This window comes from Sesamum indicum, linkage group LG5, assembly GCF_026168435.1.
Source record: "Sesamum indicum cultivar Baizhima isolate 11 linkage group LG5, ASM2616843v1, whole genome shotgun sequence".
NCBI lineage: Eukaryota > Viridiplantae > Streptophyta > Magnoliopsida > Lamiales > Pedaliaceae > Sesamum > Sesamum indicum.
The window spans coordinates 20673369-20697058 of record NC_142661.1 but is presented as its reverse complement, the minus strand read 5'-3'; the positions used below and the strand labels follow the sequence as shown (position 1 = coordinate 20697058).

At 37.3% G+C, this 23690-nt stretch overlaps 6 protein-coding genes across 6 annotated transcripts; 3 read left to right on the top strand and 3 right to left on the bottom strand.

Moving 5' to 3' along the window:
- The first annotated feature begins 230 nt into the window (after window positions 1-230).
- On the top strand, window positions 231-1989 carry ACI1 (ALC-interacting protein 1). The gene is made up of 2 exons (XM_011079243.3): window positions 231-1352; window positions 1435-1989. Exons 1-2 carry the CDS (start codon window positions 569-571, stop codon window positions 1773-1775), a joined length of 1125 nt encoding a protein of 374 aa, XP_011077545.1. The 5' UTR covers window positions 231-568; the 3' UTR covers window positions 1776-1989.
- Window positions 1990-4360: 2371 nt separating this feature from the next.
- On the top strand, window positions 4361-9567 carry LOC105161534 (calcium-dependent protein kinase 13). The gene is made up of 7 exons (XM_011079244.3): window positions 4361-5432; window positions 7197-7340; window positions 7577-7729; window positions 8216-8331; window positions 8413-8580; window positions 8858-9088; window positions 9164-9567. Exons 1-7 carry the CDS (start codon window positions 4805-4807, stop codon window positions 9308-9310), a joined length of 1587 nt encoding a protein of 528 aa, XP_011077546.1. The 5' UTR covers window positions 4361-4804; the 3' UTR covers window positions 9311-9567.
- A 1247-nt stretch (window positions 9568-10814) lies between these two features.
- Window positions 10815-13052, top strand: LOC105161618 (jasmonate-induced oxygenase 1-like). Its single transcript, XM_011079355.3, has 2 exons — window positions 10815-12184; window positions 12363-13052. Exons 1-2 carry the CDS (start codon window positions 11622-11624, stop codon window positions 12943-12945), a joined length of 1146 nt encoding a protein of 381 aa, XP_011077657.2. The 5' UTR covers window positions 10815-11621; the 3' UTR covers window positions 12946-13052.
- An 891-nt stretch (window positions 13053-13943) lies between these two features.
- On the bottom strand, window positions 13944-16018 carry LOC105161535 (myb family transcription factor PHL5). Its single transcript, XM_011079245.3, has 8 exons — window positions 15808-16018; window positions 15659-15721; window positions 15449-15577; window positions 15275-15351; window positions 15007-15049; window positions 14858-14915; window positions 14690-14759; window positions 13944-14605 (listed from the first exon to the last, which is right to left on the bottom strand). The coding sequence occupies exons 3-8, from the start codon at window positions 15552-15554 to the stop codon at window positions 14171-14173; spliced, it is 789 nt and encodes a 262-aa protein (XP_011077547.1). The 5' UTR covers window positions 15555-15577; window positions 15659-15721; window positions 15808-16018; the 3' UTR covers window positions 13944-14170.
- A 138-nt stretch (window positions 16019-16156) lies between these two features.
- LOC105161537 (PHD finger protein ALFIN-LIKE 1) lies at window positions 16157-19271 on the bottom strand. Its single transcript, XM_011079249.3, has 5 exons — window positions 18971-19271; window positions 18829-18861; window positions 17839-18061; window positions 16983-17103; window positions 16157-16703 (listed from the first exon to the last, which is right to left on the bottom strand). The coding sequence occupies exons 1-5, from the start codon at window positions 19062-19064 to the stop codon at window positions 16455-16457; spliced, it is 720 nt and encodes a 239-aa protein (XP_011077551.2). The 5' UTR covers window positions 19065-19271; the 3' UTR covers window positions 16157-16454.
- A 1374-nt stretch (window positions 19272-20645) lies between these two features.
- Window positions 20646-23296, bottom strand: LOC105161538 (uncharacterized). Its single transcript, XM_011079251.3, has 3 exons — window positions 22994-23296; window positions 22489-22922; window positions 20646-21290 (listed from the first exon to the last, which is right to left on the bottom strand). Exons 1-3 carry the CDS (start codon window positions 23156-23158, stop codon window positions 20849-20851), a joined length of 1041 nt encoding a protein of 346 aa, XP_011077553.1. The 5' UTR covers window positions 23159-23296; the 3' UTR covers window positions 20646-20848.
- Window positions 23297-23690: the final 394 nt, after the last annotated feature.

Here is a 23690-nt window from a genome sequence, read left to right as displayed (position 1 = left end):
TTCTGGTCAACATTTCCTGACACCCATTGTACAGACACATATAGCAAAATATCGAGAAAAAACAATTCCAAGACTTTCTTTTATCTGCAAAAAGGTAGGCAGAGTAAAATGAATATACTAATCCATTTTAAGGTGACTATGTAATACTAAACTTTTGCAATAAATTTAACTTGGTTCACACTTAAATTGAATCAACAGTTAAATTTGTATATTAATTACTTGTTTCCTTTGCATTGGATCGAGCAAAATCCCCCTGAAGAACACCGACTTCACAGTGTGCACACACGCACACTCCCAAATTTCATACCTCCAGATTCCTATATTTGTATGTGAATACAAATATTCCAGTCTTGCTTTTTTGCTATAATAATAATAATTCTATTCTTTCCTGTAAATCTCTACTCTCCAATAATTCATCCACTTCCATTCCTCAAGACCTAAATTCAGCCCCAATATTCAGAATTCAAAACTATCACCCGCCCACTCTACAATTATATTGTCATTCAAGACTCATCATTTCTAATTGCATCCATACACCTACAATTTAAGTTTTCAGTACTTTCTGTGTATGGCAACTTCAGCTAACGCAGCTTCCACTAAATGTTACTCAGGCATCTTACGGCGGTTGCTGTGCAGCGGCAGCTTGCCAACGCACCCATCGGATCAATTGGTCGAGTCCAGTACCAGAGAAACTGGTGATCAAAAGGCTGAAAAATCTTTGACACCTGTGGAAAATGTGAAACAGGCTGCAGTATCAAGTCCAGGAGTTGTGGCAAGACTGATGGGCTTGGACTCATTACCCAACACCCCTTTAGCTCCCAAGGAAGCAACATTGGGTTCTTTCTTCAGAAGCAGGTCTGTGAATTCCATTGATTTTCTCTCACATTTTGATCCCATAAGAAAAGGGCATCATCAGCACAGGAGAGTCCGAACATCGGTTTCGTTTTGTGACGGAAGGGATGATGAAACTACTAGTGTAGTTCTATACTTGGAGGAAGTAGATGAAACTGCAGAATACCAACAAGAGCTGGTCATCAGGAGAAGGCCTAATGTGAATTGTCAGAAAGGGAAAAAGACTGAAAAAGTTTTGCATGAGAAAAGAGTTGCTAAAAAGCCCAGTAAAAAGCTGGAGATGGAGGAAGAGAGACGGTCAGTTGGAAAAGCGACAACATCTCAGAAGAAGGAAATTCAGGGGAGGAAAAGGCTAAGTTCGGAGGAAAGAAGGCCAATTTTCAAGTCAGTGAACAATTCTAAGGAAGAATTGATGGGATCAAAGTGTATGAAGAAGAGAAAGAACAAGATGCATTCTGGATGTAGTCTGAAGAAAGTGCATCCTGAAGGCTCTGTACCAGGTACTTTTGTACTGTTTAATTACTGAAATCCTTTTTATTTCCACTGTTTTTTCATGGGGTTTATGCTCTCTTGCACAAGTAGCCCGAAAAGTGCGTTCAAGGAAACATCAGCCATCCCAAGTTGCCAACTCTGAGAGTCCATATTCAAGTAGTGCACATTCTGATGATGGTGAGGTCAGAGCTATTATTACAGGGAAAAATCCAAGGAAAGTGAGTAACAAAGAAAGTTGTTATTACAAAAGAATGGTGGAAGAAATCTGTAGTCCAACAGACGACAATGTGAAAGAGAATTGGATGCATGGGGTGATGATGAAGTTTGAAGATTTTGAGGAGATATGCCAACAGTTTGGACAAGAAATTCTTGAACTCTTGTTAGAACAGTTGGTCGACGAGCTTCTGCTACTTTACAGTTGTTACCTCTAATTCTCTAGTAGCACTAGGAATATGTGCTCAAATGAAGATGAAAGTCAAGACAGAGAAACCCTGTAGTATAATTCATTCATATCACTCGAAAACTTGGCTTCATCTAATAATTATCCACATTCGTCTACTTCCCTTGTAATTCTTAATTGTTGGAATATGATTAACTGGATAGAACTCAAGTTGTTTCTTGCTATGGAAACCTACTTTGATCGTCTGAGACCCGAGATACAGAGGTTGAGCTTGCTTTGATTGTTCCCACATGGTTTGTAGATTAGTGGGTGCTAGTTCATTTCATACTTATACTGCTGGCTGAGGTCTTTCTGGGATGCCTGGAACGATGTAATAATTTTGTCACTAGGAAGCTGAAACCTGGAATTCTAATTAAACAACATTATTCCAAAGCAAAATTTCTTGTAGGTTGTTTATGTGAGGCTGCGGAAGAGAGACGAGATCCATATCTCCTAAAATAAAAAAAGTCAATGGCGGATGATCTGAACTCCATTGCTTCACTTATTCAACTTGTGCCGTAAAATGTTGTTGGGTGGAGCTTATAATGTTATACAACCTAAAAATTGGGGCTTAAGATATAAAGGTTAAATGTAAAATCACATTGAAAAGACGACTCTTGACCAAATAAATGGAAAGCAATCACAACAAGTATTTCATACTCATTTTTATAAATTTGTATTCTTGGATTCATCCTGCTTTAACATGGCTGGATGCATAAGCAATCTAATTAAATAATATAGATTTACATGGGTTGTCTTGTAAGTTTGTTGAAGGGAGGTGTAATGAGGGCATCCCTGGCTTCTTCTCTACCTTTCCTTTGTTATTCTTTTTCCCTCCATCATCATCCTCTCATTCTCCAATGCCTCCATTCTCTTCTTTCCGCTTCATATTCCATCTCCATCTGTTGTTTCATCAACTCCTCCATTATTCCTCTTATTCCCTTTACCATCCACTTCTCGCCTCCTCCTTGGTCGGATGAAAATCGCCTTCTTCTTGGAACTGGTGGCGGCTCCACCGCCTTACTGCAACTAAAACCTTTTTCCTTCCGCTCTGTGTGTGTGTGTATGCATTGGAGATCACAAAATTAGGAATTATGAACTAATGCATATATCTACATACATACTCTAAATAATTTCATTTTATTGTAAAGTGTTGTGGCGCTGTGCGTATAGTTTTGGAGTAGGGTTAAGATAAATTCAATTTAGAAATGGATCCAATCTATATAAAGAAATTTGAATTGCATCGTTGAGTTATTTTCTCCCTACAATTTTATTAAATAAACTTTGTCGGTTTAACATGTGGATTTTCTTATATACCTGTCGAATACGGGGAGAAAACTACTTTTGTCACTAATATACCTATCAAATAATTATTTGGGACAAATTATTACTACTTGTTATGATCCTGAAGAAATGTATGTGTACTCATCCGTATGTCTTTACAACATCGTTTTTGCTCAATCTTTCATGTTATCGTATTTATACGTGTTAGGTGATGACAGGAGGTAGAGGAAAGGAAAATCAGACCCGAAATTGCATGCATATGAAATCTTGGTCAGATATGGATGTGTTGGTAAAAGACAAGGAAAATGGCAATTATGATCGAATTGAGGTTACGATAAGGTATAAGGATATATGTATTTATTTCCTACTCCGTCTTTCTTAACATACTCAATTGAATAAAGGAAAAAGTAATTGGGATGTGGTTGTGATTAAGATGAAACGTGAATTTTGTTTACGATATAATTGCATATCAGGTGAAAATATGGTTTACAAAAGGATTTTTTTGGTGTGTATGAGGGGTCAAAATCAATGAATAGTCCATCTCTCTAAAAATAACTTTTTTGGTATTTATAATGATGTTAAAAATTATATAGTATAGTAGGATATATGTATTTATTGTACGAGTTATATATATAAAAATTACTTTTTTAACCCTTGTAAATAAATGTGCATTAACAATATACACATCAATTTTCCGTATTCTGCAATTTGCATTTATCAAAATTTGTTTTATGTTCCTGAAATAATTAAAATTTTAGTAATTAGCACAGGCACAGGGGTGTTGTGTTGATTGGGCTGTAAAATAAGGAAAGGGCGAATTTGGGCTGAAAAGGTATAGTTGTGGTCCAGTGATTAATGAGTTGTTAAACCCACAAGCAGTTATTGGGCAAAGCCCACACAACAGGGTTAAGAATTAAGTTAAAAGAAAGAGCTGAGCTGTTAATTATTAGTAATGCGAACACACACATCAACACAATTACTCTTATCTTCTTAATCCTTAGAACACAAGTACATATTTGATGAAACTTCATTTTGAGTATACATAAAAAGTAAGGGAGAGAGGAGAGAAATGCATATGCATTTTTGGCTCCTTAACCTAAACTTTTACCAAAATTTGGTTATATATAAATCGGGGAATTTGGACTTTTTGCCCCTTTGCTTGTAATAAATAAATACCGAATTTAAGTTTTTATGTTACTAATCACATTTTTCATAAGCCCATCCTAAAACGCGATATCAGCTAAAAGCTTGGCTGCACCGCACCTGGAGACTGTGGCAGCACTTGCAAAAAGCAGCGCGCCTCCCACCTCCCGTTCCGTTCCCCCACTCTTCACTGAAACAAAATTCAGACACAAACATAGAGACACTCACACAGATATATATATATACACACACACACACATTTCACACACACACAAATAGAGTACTTTTTAACGGAATATAAAATTCAAAAGATCTCTTATTGTACAAGAGCATCTGAGCCGTTACCGTACCCACCACTGATTGCACAGTGAAAAAACCCTTTCCCCTTTCACACACACACACACACACACACAAATCCATTCATCACTCTCTCTCTCTCTCTGTGAAAATTCACCCACATTATAGTGCCTCAGCTCTAATCTGCTCTCAATGCAGATAGTGTTTCACACTCTTACCATGTGGAACCCCGCCTACTGCACTTAGACTTAGGGTTTTTGCTTGATTCTAAGGTGTTTCTGTTAAATCCCGATTTTGATGGGGAACTGCTGCAGATCTCCGGCTGCTGTTGCTAGAGAAGATGTCAAGTCCTCTAATTTCTCTGGTCACGATCACGGCCGTAAAGACAAATCCTCCGCCAATGTTAAGAAAGCAATCACCGTTTTAACGGATGTTAAGAAGGAGAACATTGAGGAGAAATATTTAGTTGATAGAGAGCTAGGTCGTGGTGAATTTGGTGTCACTTACTTGTGCATTGATCGACAAACCAGGGAGCTGCTAGCTTGCAAGTCGATATCCAAGCGGAAGCTGCGGACCGCGGTGGATGTGGAGGATGTGAGGAGAGAGGTGGCCATAATGAAGCACTTGCCCAAGGATTCCAGCATTGTGAGCTTGAAGGAGGCGTGTGAGGACGAGAATGCCGTGCATTTGGTGATGGAATTGTGTGAGGGTGGCGAGCTGTTTGATAGGATCGTGGCACGGGGGCATTACACTGAGAGGGCGGCGGCTGCAGTGATGAGGACAATCGTGGAGGTCGTGCAGCTTTGCCACAAGCATGGGGTGATCCATAGGGATTTGAAACCGGAGAACTTTTTGTTTGCAAATAAGAAGGAGAATTCGCCTCTTAAAGCAATTGATTTCGGCTTGTCAATCTTCTTCAAGCCAGGTAAATTAAACTCATATAGTTGAATTACTTGTTTAATTCATTGCTGTTGACGTCTATGGATAATGTGGTATAGATGTCAATTTGTGCTTATTTGCAGATTTGGATAGGGCGTTATCTACATGATAGTGTATCCCTCTGTGGTTTATTTGCTGTAATTTGAGGGATGTACTAACTAGAAGATACCATTTATAGTTTGATTGGACTTAATGCACCAAAAATGATTAAGAGATAGTGGTCTAACAAATAATATACTTATATTAAAATGGAAAAGTTAGGCAATCTAACCCTGAAACATTAGGATGCAAAATCATGTAGTTCCATTACATTATTAATAAATTAACAATAGCTTCAGTTCCTTAGGGGCAGAAGGAGGACGACTGGTTCCAAATTACCTTATTTTAAACATCTTCTGAAATATATATTGCTGTGCGCCTGTGCAGCAGGGTACCTCCCCAAAGATGCCATTAATTGACTCCCATTATAATGGATATACTTTCAATTAAGTTCACGATAGAAGTCACATGTGTATATGCTTATAGTTGGTTTTTCTCCTTTATTATCTTTTACATTATCAGACATTTGGTGCATAATACACCTAACTGTGTGGTTGTTAACTTTTGCAATCATATTATGCTTATCTAGTATCAGAATGTTGGGGCACCCCAAATTGAATTTGGTATATATATGAGCAACCAAGGGGTTGCTTGCAATGAGACCCCCAAAATCCCCCCTTTTTCCCTATTGGTAATCCGTTTTGTTATCTCGGTTTGCATTTCTCTCATGCTCATTACCATATTCCCTTTGAATTGCCCAATCACACTGCCTCTAATTCGACTGTAACCCAAGCTTCCATTCTCAGTTTGTTGGTCTTATCAGTTTCATTGAAATTTACCCCCTCCACCCAAAAGAAAGAAACTGTACTTTAGCTGCCGTGTCCTGTGCTCAGGCACTTGTATTGTTAATATCTGTATAACTTGCAAAATCTCAAGCAAGATGATCATATATATGCTGCATTCTGGCTGAAGTCTATAGCTGTGAACTCTCAGTGGCTGGCTTTCACTTGCACTTTGGCCTTTCACTTCTACATATTCCATGAGATGACACGGAAACCACAATGGTCGGGGATCATAAGGAGGTGGCTGTGAAGGGTTTTTGCTGGGGCCTGTAACATTCTAATTTATGACGCCTAAATCTAGATGCTCAGTATTGTCTATATATAGTTTTGGGTGGGAAATGAAGGCTTCCTCTTCCCCTTTGGTACCTGAGTAAGGAACCTGTATTCACACCACAATAATCTCCTGAACTACTGACATTGATAAGAAGAAAGTGTTTTTATATGCTTATCCTTTTCCAAGTATGGGAAAAAAAAATTGATTTGGTCAGCTTGTGCTCTTTAATATTTTGCTTGCCATTTTGATTCCGAAGAGCTTGTATAACATCTGCGGAAACACAGACAAAAGTACATGAGTGCAAGCTGGTTACACCAAGAATTACGTATCAGGATTATAAAGTTATCAATCTAGTTGTTTAACCTTCACGTGTCGTGTGTGATTAAATCTTGTTGTACTTCTGAAAGGTCTTTTATCTTGTGAATACCTTTTAAACTCCTTTGTTATTGGGTACTTGATGTCATGGTGTGCTTTCTCCAGAAGTTCTCTCTCCAGCCATGTTTATGTTGATGGTTGTAATTCAAGAATATTCTTTTACCTCATCGATCGTATTATACATTATTTTGATGCAATTACATTAACTCTCGCATTTCAGGTGAGAGATTTTCTGAAATTGTGGGAAGCCCTTATTATATGGCTCCAGAGGTGCTCAAGCGAAACTATGGGCCAGAAATAGATATATGGAGTGCTGGTGTGATTCTCTATATCTTGTTGTGCGGAGTTCCTCCATTTTGGGCAGGTAAGTTAGACTTGCTGTATTCTCTCGCTTTCTCTCAGTTCCTCTACTTGCCATTTCTATTGAGTTTGCATAATTTTAAATTCGATGTTTTTCTCCCATACTGTTTTAGATGAGATGACATTGGCATTTGGTAATGAATTCTGATTTTCTTTTCTCATGAGTGGCTCCGTATCAGTAGAATGCGCAATATCCTTACATGATGTGATGAATATCTTATAGCAATTTTTTTTACACAGAATCTGAACAAGGTGTTGCCCAGGCCATCATACGTGGCAAAATAGACTTTGAGCGCGAACCATGGCCAAGTATATCAGAGAGTGCCAAGAGCCTTGTAAGACAGATGCTAGAGCCAGATCCTAAGCTTCGACTAACTGCAAAGCAAGTTCTTGGTATGTTAGCTTTACAGCCACTTGCTTTTTCTGATAACTTGTGGAATGCATTTAATGATTAATGAATAACCAAGTCCTTTTTGCTGAGGGATAATCATTTGGAACCACATTGTGTAACAAAATAAATTGGGTTCTTTTTGACTGTGAGAGAAAATTTGTCATGTTGTTTCATTTAGACCCAAGTAGGTACTCAGTGTATACTGTTTAATAGGTTCATATGCTATAACCTGAAACATACGTAAACTTGTTAGTGCTTGATTAGTAGCAATTTCTGGACCAAAACAAATTAATACCACGTTTTTTGTGTATGTAAAAGTGTAGGCATTCTTTTGTAATTTATGTTTCTTAAGTTGTTTATTTTTTGGGTAAAACTTATGTTAGAATGATTTAGTATCTACTATTTTGCTGTATCTGTGGGCCTATTTTCGGTGTTTAGCCTATGCAAATATCCACCTCTTTTGTCACTGGACACTTTTGCATTTGCAGAACATCCTTGGCTTCAAAATGCAAAGAAGGCTCCAAATGTCCCTCTCGGGGATGTTGTCAAGTCAAGATTGAAGCAATTCTCCTTGATGAACCGGTTCAAGAGGAAGGCTCTCAGGGTTGGTTGAAGCTTTAACCTTTATCAATTTTGAGCAGTTATAGTGTCTGCTGAAAAGTGTGCAATCATGCTCTTTGTTTAGGTCATTGCTGATTTCTTGTCTACTGAAGAAGTCGAAGGTATCAGGGAGATGTTTACTAAGATAGACATTGATAATGATGGTGTCGTTTCAACTCAAGAACTAAAGGCTGGACTGCTAAAGTTCAACACACAACTGGCTGACTCTGAAGTACAGATGCTCATTGAAGCCGTAAGTCTGTGACTTCATAACCCAATAGCAATGCTTACACCTTTTCACTTTGATAAGTTTGTACTTCTTAAGATAACTGTTGCTGCAGCTTATCAAGATCACCACTTAAGTGTAATAATAAAATAATAATTGCGACTTGTTATTTTTAGGTAACTATTAAATTGGCTGAATGTCTGTTTCTTTTTGCCTTAAGGTTTTTTGCTGAGAACACGTTGTGTCACTAGAACCATATCTTATATGCCTCCCAGTGGGTATCTTGAATTTTTCTTGCCAACAGGTGGATACAAATGGTAAAGGGACCTTGGACTATGGCGAATTCCTTGCCATTTTACTTCATCTGCAGAAGATGGCAAATGATGAACATCTCCACAAGGCTTTCTCCTACTTTGACAAAGACGGGAATGGTTACATTGAGCCTGATGAGCTTCGAGACACTTTGATGGAAGATGGAGTGGATGATTGTACAGATGTGGCAAACGATATCTTCCAGGAAGTTGACACAGACAAGGTGAAAATAAATTCTCTGGCATCTAGCTGGGGTACTATACGTTTCTGTTCTCACTATATTTCATCTCGAATGCAGGATGGACGTATCAGCTATGATGAATTTGTGGCCATGATGAAAACTGGGACAGACTGGAGAAAGGCTTCTCGACATTACTCAAGAGGGAGATTCAATAGTTTGAGCATAAAGTTGATGAAAGATGGTTCTGTTAACTTGGGTGAGTAAATATGCATGAGTTGTCTGTTTCTTTCCTCTGTATGAGCTATCATGTCTCTGTCCATGTGTATTGAGCTTACCTTCATTGTCATTATTTGCGGCCTTCCTTGCATTAAACGGGGTTCGACTTGATTGTTGGCTTATAAGAATTATGGGTGAGGCAAGTATATCTAATTAGCTAGCCTTGAATCCTTCACCAATTGCTTCTTGTTGACAATGAAATGTGATATTCGACTCTGCAGTAAGTAATTGTTCAAAGAACCAAACTAGCGCAGCGCATGAATGTGTATTCACTATTGAAGCTTTTGGTCGTAAAATTTCGTTGTTATCATATTGCCTATCTAGTTCGAATATCCCTGCACTAATATAAAGAAGCAAACACTAGTGGGACTGGGACAGATACATGCACGCAGTTGGAGAAAAAGATAATGAAATTGGTGTCTCACCAAAAACAGCAACAGATACCCATCCCATATTTGTAACAAAGCTAGAGGTACGTAGACTATCCCTCTTCTTTCTTGGGATTTTTCTGGTGCTGCGACATGAAGGCAGGATTAATCTATTCCATCATGATTGATTTAACCTGTCCCGGAATTATTCTGACATTATAGTGAGAAAAATATAAATTCAGCTCCAGTATGAGACATGATCTTTTAATTTCTTGACACAAATGTTAAATGTGATGTCTTCTATGAGGCAAATGACTAACAATGGCACGTGCTTGTGATGGTTTCGGGAAATTTAACACGTGATATACACTCAGGCCAAAGTGTGTAATGTCGGGCAAAAATATTATCTTTAAGCATTTTTAACCTGCGTCAGTATTACCCTCATGTGATGTGATGTAATGTTTCCGGCCCACATTCTTCACCAAACATAATTAATATATAAATTACTGAAAGCTCTTTTGCTATAGAGATGAATTAGTAAGTCAAGCCTTTGATTAATGATCTAGATTCATAAACCAACATGAAATACATGTGTCTAAATTATTTCTTGTTACTCCTAATTAATTAAGTTCTACTTAGACAATACATAATACATTAACAGTCATATATATTCGTTAATTTTCTCAAATCGAGGTGAGACGTCATTTGTGTGCATCACAGGCAAATAGATGGATATACATCCATTAACATATTTAGATCTGCGTACCATTATTTGAGAAAAATGTTAAAATCTTATATATGAGTTGTCAATTTCTTACTTTTTCTGTTTTTAAAGAGCTTATAAACTCTCAACATCTTATTTTGTGAGATTATAAGATTCTTTTCTTAAGAAAAAATAACCAAATACTTTATAGAATTTTATAAATTTTCAAATATATTATAAGATGCTTTAAAGAATTTATAAACTCATCGAAAATACCCTCAAATTTGTATGAATCTTGAATTTTAGCAAGAAAATAGGTAATTTTATGTGGTTTAACTAGAAGAATTGTAATTAAGTGGGGTTTTAATTTATTGAATTTTTTTTGAATTAAACAAAAATGGGATATAGTTATATTTTCCTTTTGTTGCTGCCACAGTGTAATTTGAGACATAAGTGAAGTTAAATTAAAAAGTGGTGGTGTAGAGCGTGAGTAGTGCCTCAGTCTCGACGGATAACATCTGAATTCCATTTTACCGACATTAGGGACATAGCTAATACATGCATATGAAGCTAGTTGATTGATTGGAGATGGATGATAAAAATCGCATTTGAATACGATGCTCTCCGTTTGTCTGTGATTCAAAATTCTAAATTAAGGTGAATGACCAACGTAAGTACGTACCCCGATCGCAACTACTTACAATAATAACCACAATGAGTGCATGTGAGTGAATATATTATATGATGATATGATTGAGAATTTTTTCTTCATGGACCAAATTTTTACTTTAATTTACGTTCGGTTGTATGGTAAGATACTTTAAATTTGGTTGAATCAAATTAACTATAAATGTGGTCACTTTCTATAAATTCTATACTAATAATACGAAATATTCATAATTAATTCAAATTCGACCAAACTTATTCCAACTAAAATTTCCCGAGAAGACATACACACACCATTACATGGCCCTTTTGGTTGACTTGTCACAATATAACAAATTCTATAAAACACACGTGAAATTCACGTTGGATTGTATGCATGCCTATGGATCTTTCATGTCCACATTAAAGCCATACCATTTTCCCTTAACCCCAAAATATCCCCAGATTGAATTTTTTATTTTGAGTCGGAGGTTGTACAAAAATTACGTTATTTATATGCATATATATTAAATAAAATAGAAAATCAATCTACAAATACCCCTCCTTACTTCTCTATCTCTCTATGTACATATATCCCAGGGCTACTCTCCATCTCCTTCACCTTCATTCCACCAAAATGATGATGAACTGCCTTCAGTGCTGGCCCGAACCTGTCATCCGGGTTCAACATCTCTCAGAAACCGGATTAACCCGCATTCCAGAACGCTACGTCAAGAAACCCTCCGACCGCCCACATTTTCTCGACTCAATCGACACTGAGGTTAACATTAATATTCCGGTGATCGACGTGCAGGAATTACTCTCCGACGACATGTCGCTCCGGCGAAAGACTGCCGCGCTTATCAAGGATGCTTGCCGTGAGTGGGGGTTCTTCCAGGTGGTGAACCACGGCGTGAGGCAGGAGCTGATGGAACGCACCCGGGACGTCTGGCGCCAGTTCTTCGAGCTGCCAATGGAGGAAAAGCAGAAGTACGCGAATACTCCAAGAACGTATGAGGGGTACGGAAGCCGAGTGGGGGTGGAGAAGGGGATAAAGCTGGATTGGTGCGATTATTTTTTCCTTCATTATCTTCCTTTGGGGATGAGGGACCAGACTAAGTGGCCTAGCTTCCCACTTTCATGCAGGTATATATATATATATATGAATACTGATATGTTTAAATCATTTTTATTCATGAACTGTAAACTAATCACACGATAAATATATTGCACTTGTCCACTTGTCATTTAATTGATTCAAGTTCACTCAAACCCAAGTTGATTTAGAATTTCTTAACATAAAATGAAATGAATGTTATTGAAGGGAATTGGTAGGAGAGTACAGTAAAGAAGTGGTTAAAGTGGGTGAGAAAATGATGAAGATATTGTCAAGCAATCTTGGGTTGGAAGAGGAGTATCTTCAAGAAGCCTTCGGAGGAGAGGAGATGAGTGCATGCATGAGAATTAACTATTACCCCAAATGCCCACAACCGGAACTCACACTCGGTCTCTCCCCACATTCCGACCCTGGTGGCCTCACCCTTCTCTTGCCCGATGAAAATGTTTCAGGCCTACAGGTCCGCCATCGCCACCGTTGGCTCACTGTCACCCCTATTCCTAATGCTTTCATCGTTAACTTAGGGGATCAGCTCCAGGTGGTGAGCAATGGAAATTACAAAAGTGTGGAGCACAGAGTGATTGTGAATTCGGTGAAAGAGAGAGTGTCGCTGGCTTTGTTCTATAATCCGAAGGGCGACATACTTATGAAGCCGGCTGAGCAGCTGGTGACAAAGGACCATCCGCCACTCTATCCACCCATGACATTTGACGAATACAGGCTGTACATCAGGACCAGGGGCCCTTCCGGCAAGTCCCAAGTTGATTCACTCCTCACATTCCACCAATAATATCATTGCTATGAGTCCTAATTTCATTTCTATTGTGCTCCAATAATGACGTTAAGGCCAGTTTGCTTCGAAAATTGTGTTAAATGAATGATAAGATTCTTTTACTAAATGATTAATAAAAAAATTCTGTATAATTAGTCAAATGTTTATTTATATGTACATATTATCAAAAATATATCAAATGTTTACTTTGATGCATCAACATGCTTCTGGTAGAAAAATTACGTTCGAACCCTTATTTATAAAATTTAATAGACAATAAAATATTATTTTATTGATTATTGTCATCATTATTATTATTACTGTTATTATTATTTTTTAGTCAGTTTCAAGGGTGCAATGGTCATTCACATTTGGTGCAACCTCGGGACTAATTTTATACCACCTCCCATGGTGGTATTAGTTATTCAGGTGTAACAATAATTTGTACAAAGTTTTATTTTTATACCAAGCTCTTATACAACAAAGTAAACACTGTATTAACATGTACTAATTTTTATACCAAGCTCTTATACAATAAAGTAAACACTTTATGGCAAGATTGGTGAGTGTGTGTTTACCTGCCTTTATTTTAAAGGGTAAATTACAATAAATTTTTATGAGATTTGTCATAGATATAATATCTTTTTATTATTTAAAAAATTACAAATACTCTTCTATAAATACAAATATTCTAACGAATACCCCCTTATGACAACCCACTATAGGAAGGATCTATCATATATTTGTAATTTTAAGAGATATTTGTAATTTTTCAAACAATTAGAGAGTTATAATTATGACAAAACTCATATCAACCTATTGTAATTCATCTATGCAAAGAGTTTGGTTAACATACGAATATTGTCATAAGGATATTATTGAAATGTAAACATACTATTTAAACTGAAGTTCGACTATATATATTTAACTTGTCACGTTCTTAAACAATAAATTGGCACTAGCTTTTGACAACAATTACATATGAAGTTACATGCCTCGAACAAATAATCACGGGATTAGGTAGAAATGAGGATTAATCCTGAATATTTTACGTACTACAATACAAAGCCCATTCTTATTATCAAGAGACAAGACATATGATATCTTCCAACCCTTTCACAACGTATCATATGTATATATATATATGGTCATTATTTAGAGCATTACAAATTGACCATTAATTTCAAGCCATGTCCATATTGCCACGATATCTGCAACTTCATTTATTTTACTGCAACAAAGGCTAATTCGTGGGGTAGTAAATGGCGGGCTGGAGGGGTGAGGGGAAAGCACCAATGCTCCACGGGAACCCCATTTCTTGTTCTGCATACAGATTGTTGTGCATTGCATCCAGAGAGAACATGGTCAGGTTCGGCATATCAGGAGCGAATGATGGATGTTTTTGTGTCTGTGGAAGAACATTGTCCTGGATTTTGATCCTCTTTTGAGCCCGGAATTCATCTCTGGATATCATTTCATTTGTGTCCACTTCCTCGGAATCTGATTCAAATTCCTTCCCATTTGATTGATCAGATTCTTCACTGAGGGAAGGCAGTGACAGTATAGGAGAATAGGGCTTGACGAGCTTGGTGCTTGGAGCTCGGTTCTTGTATTCCTCCATAATTTTGTCTAGAAATCTTCCTTGTGCTTCAATTTTCATCTTCAAGCTTTTTTGGACCTGCAGAACAACCCTTTCAGAATTTCCTGTTTCTAGAGCTCCATGGAAGCCAAAGATAATTTTACTGAATATTTGGCTATTCACCTCGAGTTGATCATTTAACCGTCTTTGTGCTTCCATTTGAATTAATAATGCTTCATTTAGTTGAGCACCCCTAAACATGAACGTAATGAATTGTATGTTAAAGATTGCAAGAACCAATAAGAAATTCAGGTTATATACACAAGAAGCCGTAATTGGGATCAAACTCACGATGTTGCACTGAAGTTCGGAAGCATCTCTAATGCACTTCTTCTTTCAAACTTGCCTCCTGCATGTTAAAAAAGAGAGGACCTCCCTTGTAAGGATGAGAGAAGTTGACAGAAAAAGAAATGGTAAAAGAGATGGATAATTAGGTTTACTGATGTGATCCTCTTCTCGAGTAAAAACTGACATCCTGTATTTCTGTTGAAACAGAGAAATCCAGGAATCAGGGGAAGATACACAGATATGGCAGCAATAAAGTATTTGGAAGAACTAACCTGACCATCAGTTTGCATAATACCATGATGTGATTAATATTCTTTTAATAACACGCTAGTTTTTACTATATGCAGAACAATTTTGGTAGAAAATTCGGCAAATAAGATCCTAGTAAAATTAAATTTATGAGAGCAAGTGAAAGAGAACCTGTAAATGACTCTTCACATGAAAGATGGTCAATCCAGGAATTGCCATGGCCTTGAGAATACCTTTCGGTGTAGCCCCTGGAAGACCAAACAATTGAAAACCATGATGAAAGGACTAGCAGAAGAACATGCAGATGAATCATACAACGCAACTTAATGGTCATATTCCACTTACTATCTGGACCTCCGATCTGATTGACTGCCTTCTCAAACAAATCGTGTAGTTCTTTAGTCCATTTTAGCCTCTCCTTTGATGATCCGTTGGAACGATTGGACCCCATATTGCCACCAGGGACCTGTCAATCTTGCCAGGCAATGGCAGTAGCTAATAATACTCAGTTAAAAAGGCTGTTAAAATAAAAACAAAGTTACAAAACCAACTTACAGGAAAATGCATTCGATGGGAACTAAGTTGAGATGATGTAGATGTGAAGATACCACGAAATGTCTGCAATCGTCAAAGCATACCATGTAAGATAAGAAAGAGTTTTCAGACTTCTCACATTAAAATCATCTTTCCCTTGTTTGTATCACCTGGTGATGATACCTAAAATTACAACAGAAACTTGTTTTGCTCCACGACAGCTAGATCCAGATGCTTGCTTCTTCCAATTTTAGAAGTCCTTCAAAACCATCAACTAGAAGCCAAAATGACAGCAAGATCCAAATACTTGCTACTTGCAGCATTGAGGCCTTCCTAAATAAGTACATGCCAAGAAAGGAGTGTCTTCATGTACAGGTCACCTACCTGCTTAAATCTCACGAGATCTCTTTATGCTATTACTTCCATGCAATAAAAATAAAAACATTGATACCAATTTCATAAGAAACAGAGAGAGCCAGAATATCCCCTGATTTGGAATACTGACCAAATACTTCCAAGTTGAAGATAAACAAACAAATAAGACTTAACCTCATTGATTTAATGATACATCAAGGACATTGCATAGGAGCCATATAATGTCGTAGCATCAGAACAAATCTGAGACTCCTAAATAAAAATGCTATAACAATGAAATAAAGCACCTAGTACAGAAGAAAACAGGCTTTATCCCATTCAGAATAAACTGTTATTAACATCACAAAGTTATCCACTACAAATAGTTGAGAAGCAATATTGCTATACTATTTTGTCAAGCACCGAATGAACACTATTTTCCTCAGTTATGATCCAGTAACGACTACTGCCTTCCGCGCTTCATGCAGGATGGGCATTTATATTGCTTGATGTTCTCAGCTTTAGCAGGAGTTATCTTCACGCACTTCCCGTGGAACCACCGCTCACAGACGTCACAACCAATCCAAAACTCATCAGCATTGTAATTTCCACCACAGCTTCCGCATAGTGTCTCACTATGTTCATCTTCATCTTCTTCATAACTTTCCTCTGCCGGCTTTGGGTTACTTTTGGCTTGACCATCACTAGATCTCTGCAAATAAAGTATATCATATGAGCGCAGTTAATTCAGTGTATAAGTGCAACCATCAGTGTATATCAAAAACGAGTTAAATGGAAACTAAACGACCTCCTCAGGAAATCCAAACTCATTTGCCTTCTTCAGCCGTATAATTAATTAACAGCTTAATTTCAGACACTAAGCTTTTCGTACAATTGAGTATTATATTAACATGCCTTGCTCAACAGTATATTGAAAGCCTGGAAGGAGAATGAAAAAAAAGAAGAGAAGATAAACTTGAGGCAATTGTACCTTTGTGCTGCCACGAGATTTGCTCCCACTATCTGCATTGGGCTTGTCTTTTACAGGCTTCCTTTCTGTTACCACTTCAAAGACTGTTGGCAGATCATTGATCAAGCTGAACAGGCGCTTCCTGCAATCACAGTTAAACGATCATGTACAGCAGGAGTTTTCATCAAGAAATGATACGTATTTGTTGTTCCCTCCCCAAGCATACACATCATAGCAGAAATACAGGATCTATAATGAAGTAAAGAAGGATCTAGATGAATTTAGAAAACTAGCACGAAGATTCTGTGTGTCAGGACACCTAATGTTATTTTCCAGCAATATAACTTTTAATACATGTCTCATTTAGTCAGAACCCAGTTGGGGCAGCGCTTAATGTTTGAGTGGAGCGGTACAAACAATGTGGAAACTGCAAGAGGTTTAGAGGCAATACTGGTAACTATCATTTCTATCTTAAATGAAAATAACACAGTTCACAGAAAATTTTGCCATGGTATTTTAATCTTAAGTTATACCTGCCCCAAGCTGTTACCTCAGAGGCACATGCATCATCCATATGATCATTGTTTCAAGACTTTATTTAGCTAACTTACAGAGTTAACTCCAGCCCTCATTTTCTGCATATGCCATATATCATTTTCAAACTTTATTTTTTCTATTAAGCCCAGAAAACAACTAATAATTTATAAATAGAGTGAAAGAAAGCCAAAAACTTTGCAACCAAATCAGCCATCAGAACAACTACAAGATTTTCTAATCACTCCCTGGTTCACAAAATAAATAGGAAACGAGAAAAGCAGCCAATCAACTCCCCATTAAAGTAAGCGTAACATGCAGTTTTTAGAGAAATACAGGTTACCTTTCATTGCGGTTCAGCCTGGCCCCAAGGTAAAAAGCGACAGAGAGCAACCAACAATCACTGTGCACAGCAATTAGTGAAAGCCAATCTCTTCGGTTCATTCCATCCCTGGCGAAGTTGATGCCAAGTGCTGGCTCTGGGAGCTCCGGTGGAACTTCCTCGGCTGGGAGATTTACTTCCCAAGTTTCATTTGGGTGCCCATATAGACACAAATTCTCCTTCTCTAGAAGAGGTAAAATTTATAAATCAAACATGAAGGAAACACCAGAAGAAGTTAACAAAACATAAATCATAAGCGCATATGATCGGATAACAGACCAGAAAAGTAAATGATTTTGCACTAGTGGTTGTTTCTCTCAGAAGTGTCTTGATTAATAAGAAGGCAATATGTTGCATAATGGTTATTTGCTACAAGTGAAGTAGCTCATGGCAGTAAACTGCGGTTAATTTCAACATATTTACATTCTACTTGTCAAGAAATTAGCTCCAACTTAATGTAAATTAAGCATTTAAATACCACATAACAAAAGTAGTTGAAAGTTGTAAATGGACTTACCAAAAGCTACAATTACCACCACCCCAACCCCCAAACCAAAAGAAAAAGAAAGTAAATGAAGAAAGAAACCAAATAGCTAAAGGAACCTCCATGTCAACCGAAATCAGAATCAAACAAATGCTCAAAAATCCGATAACGACCATAAAAAAATAAGATAACAGTGATATTCCAATTAAACAGCAGGGGGTTAAAGCAATGAACTTTCTATTTGGTTCATTCCAATTTACCCAAATGAACAATCAAATTTATAAAAAAAGAAGGAAAAAAACCAATCTTGCAAAATAAACAGAAGCATCAAATTCCCGTTTCGTTAATCAATTTACAAAATCAGAACGAAGTCAAAAGGAAGACCTTTGGCACATAATAATGAAAAAATACCAGAATTTAAGTTTCCGAAAGTCAACTAAACTAAATCTGAACTAGAAACAAATTACCTGGATCGCAGAGCCCGTAAAATTCATCCACATCTGGGAAAATTAAAACAGAAAAAAGATCATCAAAGTCGGTCACATGTTATGTCCAAGAAGCCCAAGACGTTTGTTGTTTTTTATAAATACTAATTATACAGAAAACTACCGTAAGTTAAAGCACGAATGATTCCAGCACGACGAGCACTGAAATCTTTGAAGATCTCCTCCACAGTTCGGAGGCTTAAAGAAACTGATGCCATTTCTGTATATAAATTACGAGATCTAAAATTTTATTGAGTAAATACTAAAATTGACATACAGAAATGGAGAAAAATTGTATGAAATCGCAGAGAGAAAGGAGGTTGGGAGGAGAGTTGGAGTGTGCATGTAACGTGAGAATCAAAAAACAGAGGCAGGTGAAAGAGGCGAGGAAGCCAACGGCGTCGTATTACCCTTGTGAAAGTTCTGCACTGCAGTCTCCCCTTTTTGTTTCTGAAATTACTATTAATTAAGAAATAATAAAGTATAACCATTCTCGTCTAAGTCTCAAGTAGTAAGAAAATATGTTCATCACTTTATAAATATGAAATAATATTAATTTTTCACTTATTATATGATTAACTTTAAATTATACAATTACTTAAATAAATTATTACAAATTGTCCAAAAGGTCGTAAAATCATAATAATACCAAGTTACAAACTTGGGTCCGATGCCATAAAAGATTTGCTTAATTGAATTAGGGAGTCATAGTTGTTGACTCGTTGTTGAACTAATTGGAGCATATCATTCCAATGTCCTTTGTCAATCTATTTTTTAACTGAGTTCTTGATTGGGAACAAGTAAGTTATATTTAGCTTGATAATTATAATCTTGAATTCTCAAAAAGTGAAGAAAAAGCTGCTGGATTCATATTGTAGATTCCAATCAACCTATGCTGTTACTTGCCCAGGTCATGGACTTGGTTGGATCTTATATTACAACATTTGCAAGCTGAATTGAATATCTATAAACTTGGGTTAAGTAAGTGAGACACCAAAATGAGTTTGGGTACTGTGTAATTCCCAGTTTTAGAGAGATGAGAGTTTTATCTGCAGCTCCATGAAAGCTATAACTCCCCAACTATTGTCCCTGTCAACTACCACAAACTGAGTGAAAGCTACCCTTGAACAAATAAACCCTCCAGAATTAGTAGTTCCCACTAGGACATCATCTTCAACACCAACTTTCTATCTTCATCCTTTAATTGTGTCCTGTCCTTCTCATTCATCTTCTGTGCTTCTTACCAGTAACCAAACAAGACATGTTTTCTTGCCTGCTGCCAGCAGAAACCATAGGCATAGGCATAACTCCAGAGACAATGTGAGGTCCACTCAACTAATATATGTCCTGGTATCAAAAGGAAGTCACAACACAACAGAATCTAGCTCGTGGACTTCAAATTTTGACTTCTTTAACCTGGAACCATTTAGAATGGCATCCATGCCAGCAACATTGTTAATTCAAAGAATCTCCATTGTTAACAATTGACAGGCCACTTGACAGAAACAGAAGCATGTTGATGGTTCTTAACAAGAATGACCAGTACACAGAGAGAAATGAAGAAGCTTAGTTAAACAGATCTGACCAGAAACTATAGCATATACACTGCCAGTACAGCAAAGCCAAGGGCATGTCACCAATTCTTAATTATATTTATCTTGACTGCAAGAATCTATTCATCAGAAAGTGTTCAACAGAAAAAGAGCAGCATTTATCAACTCAGAAAAAAATAAAGAAGATAAAAAGCCAAGGAGAAAATAAATGTTGACAGAAGTGAAAATCAGCCCCAACACATGCAATTTGACATCAATCAGATCTTGATGGTAAAAAGGATCAAATAAATTTTAAAAAGGATATATTTTGATAATAAACATCTAAAAAATGTGGAAAAACCTAAACAACTGTTTCTGAAAGAAAACCCCCACATAACTTCCAGCCCACAATAAGACAAACCAAGAAAACAATGCAAGCTTACAAGAGTATGGTACTCCACCACAACTTTTCATGAAGACGTTAATAATCGCTTAATGCCAGTTTTCTGCTCTGAAGTTAGCCTGCTAGGGAACTTAATGTTGAACTTGATCCGTAAGTTCCCCTTTTTGCCAGGTTCCTTGGGGACGGGCATCCCTTCTCCTTTAACAACTTCTTCATAGGTGGGACCAACAACATTGTTGATAGGTATTGTTAGATTCCGACCATCAAGTGTGGTCACTTGTGCGGTATAGCCAGTCAGAGCTTCAACCAGAGAAATCTTCTGGGTGGCAATTAGATCGTTGCCATCCCTTTTGAAAACACTATGAGGCTTTTCATCGATAATGAAGACTAGATCAGAGGGTATGACACCCCGTTGTTCATTTCCCTTCTCTGGAAAAGTTATTTTTGTTCCCTTCTTCCACCCAGGCTTAATTTCGATTGTAAGAATTTCCTCCATAGTAGTGGGTCTCCTGCCAACAGAAGAATAATGGAAAATAAGCACTGTTGTTTAATAGACTGCTAAAATACAGAATCAACTGAGAATATCTGGATTATACGAAGAGAAAAAGACTAGTTGAGCACAAAAATACACATTGACATTCAAGTGACAAGTTCTGTTCTGAATGACTGAACATCAAACCAAACAGATGGATAAATCAACCATCGAGACTGTGTGCACCCCAAAATTTGATAGGTAGATAACTCATTCGAAGCATCATTGACCACCAATATGGAGAAGCATTGATCAATCTCAAGTACATGCTATGTTCTTTAGTTGGTATGACCAATATATCAATCACAAAGTGTGTTGAAACATTCACACAATGGATTGGGATAGAATTTCTAAATTTTGTAGCCATTATTAGTCAAAATGCGGAAAGAACCAATCATCATAATTGTTACTTGAATGATTTCTTGACCAAGAACATTATCAACTACCGAGCACAATTACATTAGGTTAGAAATCAAGAACGTTAGTGAGAAATTATACATGGACACCAATTGCCAATTGGAGGTCTGCATTAGATGCTTTTCTGCAAGGAATTTCTAGAATCAAGATAAATAGAAGAAACCAAACTGATACATCCCATGAAAGGAAGATTCACATAACAAAATTCAGATACAGGAAAACCTATCTCTAGGCTTGGCAGATACCTCCATTGATGGAACCCCAAAGGAATCAAGTGGTTTTTTCAATTATTTTTGCAAAATTTGCTTTTTTACCTTTAGTGGAGAATCTTTCATCCCCTCCATGTGTATTTTCTTCATATGCATAATAAATTCAGGCCCTAACCAGGATATATAGTATGGTGCGTGTGGCATCTTTGTTCAACTGTAAACAGACAAGCCTACATCACATACATAAGAGAATACTTAGCTGATGGACGTAACTAATCTGTCTTAAACCCCACTAAGCATATCAAGGTTACGAAACGAGATTCTCTTCCAGAAATTATAACTGAACAAGTCCAATTTTTTTAATATGCCAATTAATCAATCAAGTCAAGTCTCTCACACACCAAAAATTGCCAATTTTTGCTACTTATCCACAGACCAACTTACAGGTAATAATGCCAATTTAAAACACTAAATCTAATACATCGTTTTCAAAGACAAACAACCAAATCAAAGAAACCACCAATGAATAAAAGAAGATCAACACTTTACCCACTGGCATCAGTAACATCCCGAGAAATCTTCATCTTCTTAGTAGTCCCCTTATACAAATCCTCCAAACTACAAGGCAACATGCGTTCAATCGCAGCCGCCTTCCTTGGTACACCAGTCGGACCCCCTTCCGCACCGGCAGCCGCATTCCTGAACGAGGCGAATATATCATCCCCGAACATACCCCTTGAAAAACCCGACGCGCTCGCCCTCTGCCCGCCACCGATATCCCCCATTCCTCCAAACGGACTCGTAAACCCAAAGAATTCTGAAAATATGTCGTCGGCGCTGCGCGGATTAAACCGGAATGTGGTGGGCCCACCTCCATCCCTACCACCAGAAAATCCTCCGGCACCGGGAGGCGGCACCTGCCCCTTCAAACCTTCCTCGCCGAACTGATCATAAACCGCCCTCTTTTGTGGATCACTTAATACCTGGATTAAATAAATAAACAAACAACTCGAACTATAAACAAAACGAAAAAGAGGTAAGAGATACTAATTACATCATAGGCCTCGGAGATTTGTTTGAATTTGGCTTCGGCTTCTTTCTTGTTGTTAGGGTTTTTGTCGGGGTGCCATTTCATGGCGAGTTTGCGGTAGGCTTTCTTGAGGTCGTCGTCTTTGGCGGAGCGGTCCACCTGTAGAATCTTGTAGTAGTCCACACCCATACCTCCGTCTCCTCTCTGTATCTATCACCCCCTCCACTTTCACTCTTTTCTTCCTTCCTCTATTTCTATGAATTTGGGATTTTTGCTTTGCTTACTTCTCTCCGCTGTTGTAGATGTAACTAAAAACTAATTTTTATTTAACTGCTTTCTCTTATGTCTCTTATGGGCTTGACCTGTAGGGGAGCAGAAACATATCTTATGGTGTTTTAGGGAGCAAAAAGTTGGGCCTATGGCCCAGAATAGGAAAGCCAAATCCAACTCACGAACACAAAATTCTAACTCAAATCAAGTATGTTCAAATTTAAATCAATTAGACGACAAATATAATTAGTGTAATTGACGTCTAATTCAAGGAGTGACAAATCTCTAATACACTTATCGTGTAATTGATTAAGTTCAACCAGATTTGATTTGGATAGAATTTTTTCACTTACTACCCTCTAAATTTTAATAGTAAATGCAATTTAGAAGATTCGATGAACATAGCCATAACATATTAAATAGTAAATGATTGTTTAATAATATTTTTATA

Excerpts from the sequence above, each read along its gene's own strand:
- ACI1 (XM_011079243.3), top strand. The coding sequence starts at position 569 with ATGGCAACTTCAGCTAACGCAGCTTCCACTAAATGTTACTCAGGCATC. Across the intron at positions 1,353-1,434 it reads TCCTGAAGGCTCTGTACCAG|CCCGAAAAGTGCGTTCAAGG; the intron begins GTACTTTTGTAC and ends TTGCACAAGTAG.
- LOC105161534 (XM_011079244.3), top strand. The coding sequence starts at position 4,805 with ATGGGGAACTGCTGCAGATCTCCGGCTGCTGTTGCTAGAGAAGATGTC. Across the intron at positions 7,341-7,576 it reads AGTTCCTCCATTTTGGGCAG|AATCTGAACAAGGTGTTGCC; the intron begins GTAAGTTAGACT and ends TTTTTTACACAG. Across the intron at positions 9,089-9,163 it reads AGGAAGTTGACACAGACAAG|GATGGACGTATCAGCTATGA; the intron begins GTGAAAATAAAT and ends TCTCGAATGCAG.
- LOC105161618 (XM_011079355.3), top strand. The coding sequence starts at position 11,622 with ATGTACATATATCCCAGGGCTACTCTCCATCTCCTTCACCTTCATTCC. Across the intron at positions 12,185-12,362 it reads AGCTTCCCACTTTCATGCAG|GGAATTGGTAGGAGAGTACA; the intron begins GTATATATATAT and ends ATGTTATTGAAG.
- LOC105161535 (XM_011079245.3), bottom strand. The coding sequence starts at position 15,554 with ATGGGGTCCAATCGTTCCAACGGATCATCAAAGGAGAGGCTAAAATGG. Across the intron at positions 15,050-15,274 it reads ATGTGAAGAGTCATTTACAG|AAATACAGGATGTCAGTTTT; the intron begins GTTCTCTTTCAC and ends CTGTTTCAACAG. Across the intron at positions 14,760-14,857 it reads CCGAACTTCAGTGCAACATC|GGGTGCTCAACTAAATGAAG; the intron begins GTGAGTTTGATC and ends GTTCATGTTTAG.
- LOC105161537 (XM_011079249.3), bottom strand. The coding sequence starts at position 19,064 with ATGGCATCAGTTTCTTTAAGCCTCCGAACTGTGGAGGAGATCTTCAAA. Across the intron at positions 18,062-18,828 it reads TTACGGGCTCTGCGATCCAG|AGAAGGAGAATTTGTGTCTA; the intron begins GTAATTTGTTTC and ends TACCTCTTCTAG. Across the intron at positions 17,104-17,838 it reads AGGCTGAACCGCAATGAAAG|GAAGCGCCTGTTCAGCTTGA; the intron begins GTAACCTGTATT and ends CTGTGATTGCAG.
- LOC105161538 (XM_011079251.3), bottom strand. The coding sequence starts at position 23,158 with ATGGGTGTGGACTACTACAAGATTCTACAGGTGGACCGCTCCGCCAAA. Across the intron at positions 22,923-22,993 it reads AAATCTCCGAGGCCTATGAT|GTATTAAGTGATCCACAAAA; the intron begins GTAATTAGTATC and ends TATTTAATCCAG. Across the intron at positions 21,291-22,488 it reads GATGTTACTGATGCCAGTGG|GAGACCCACTACTATGGAGG; the intron begins GTAAAGTGTTGA and ends TTCTGTTGGCAG.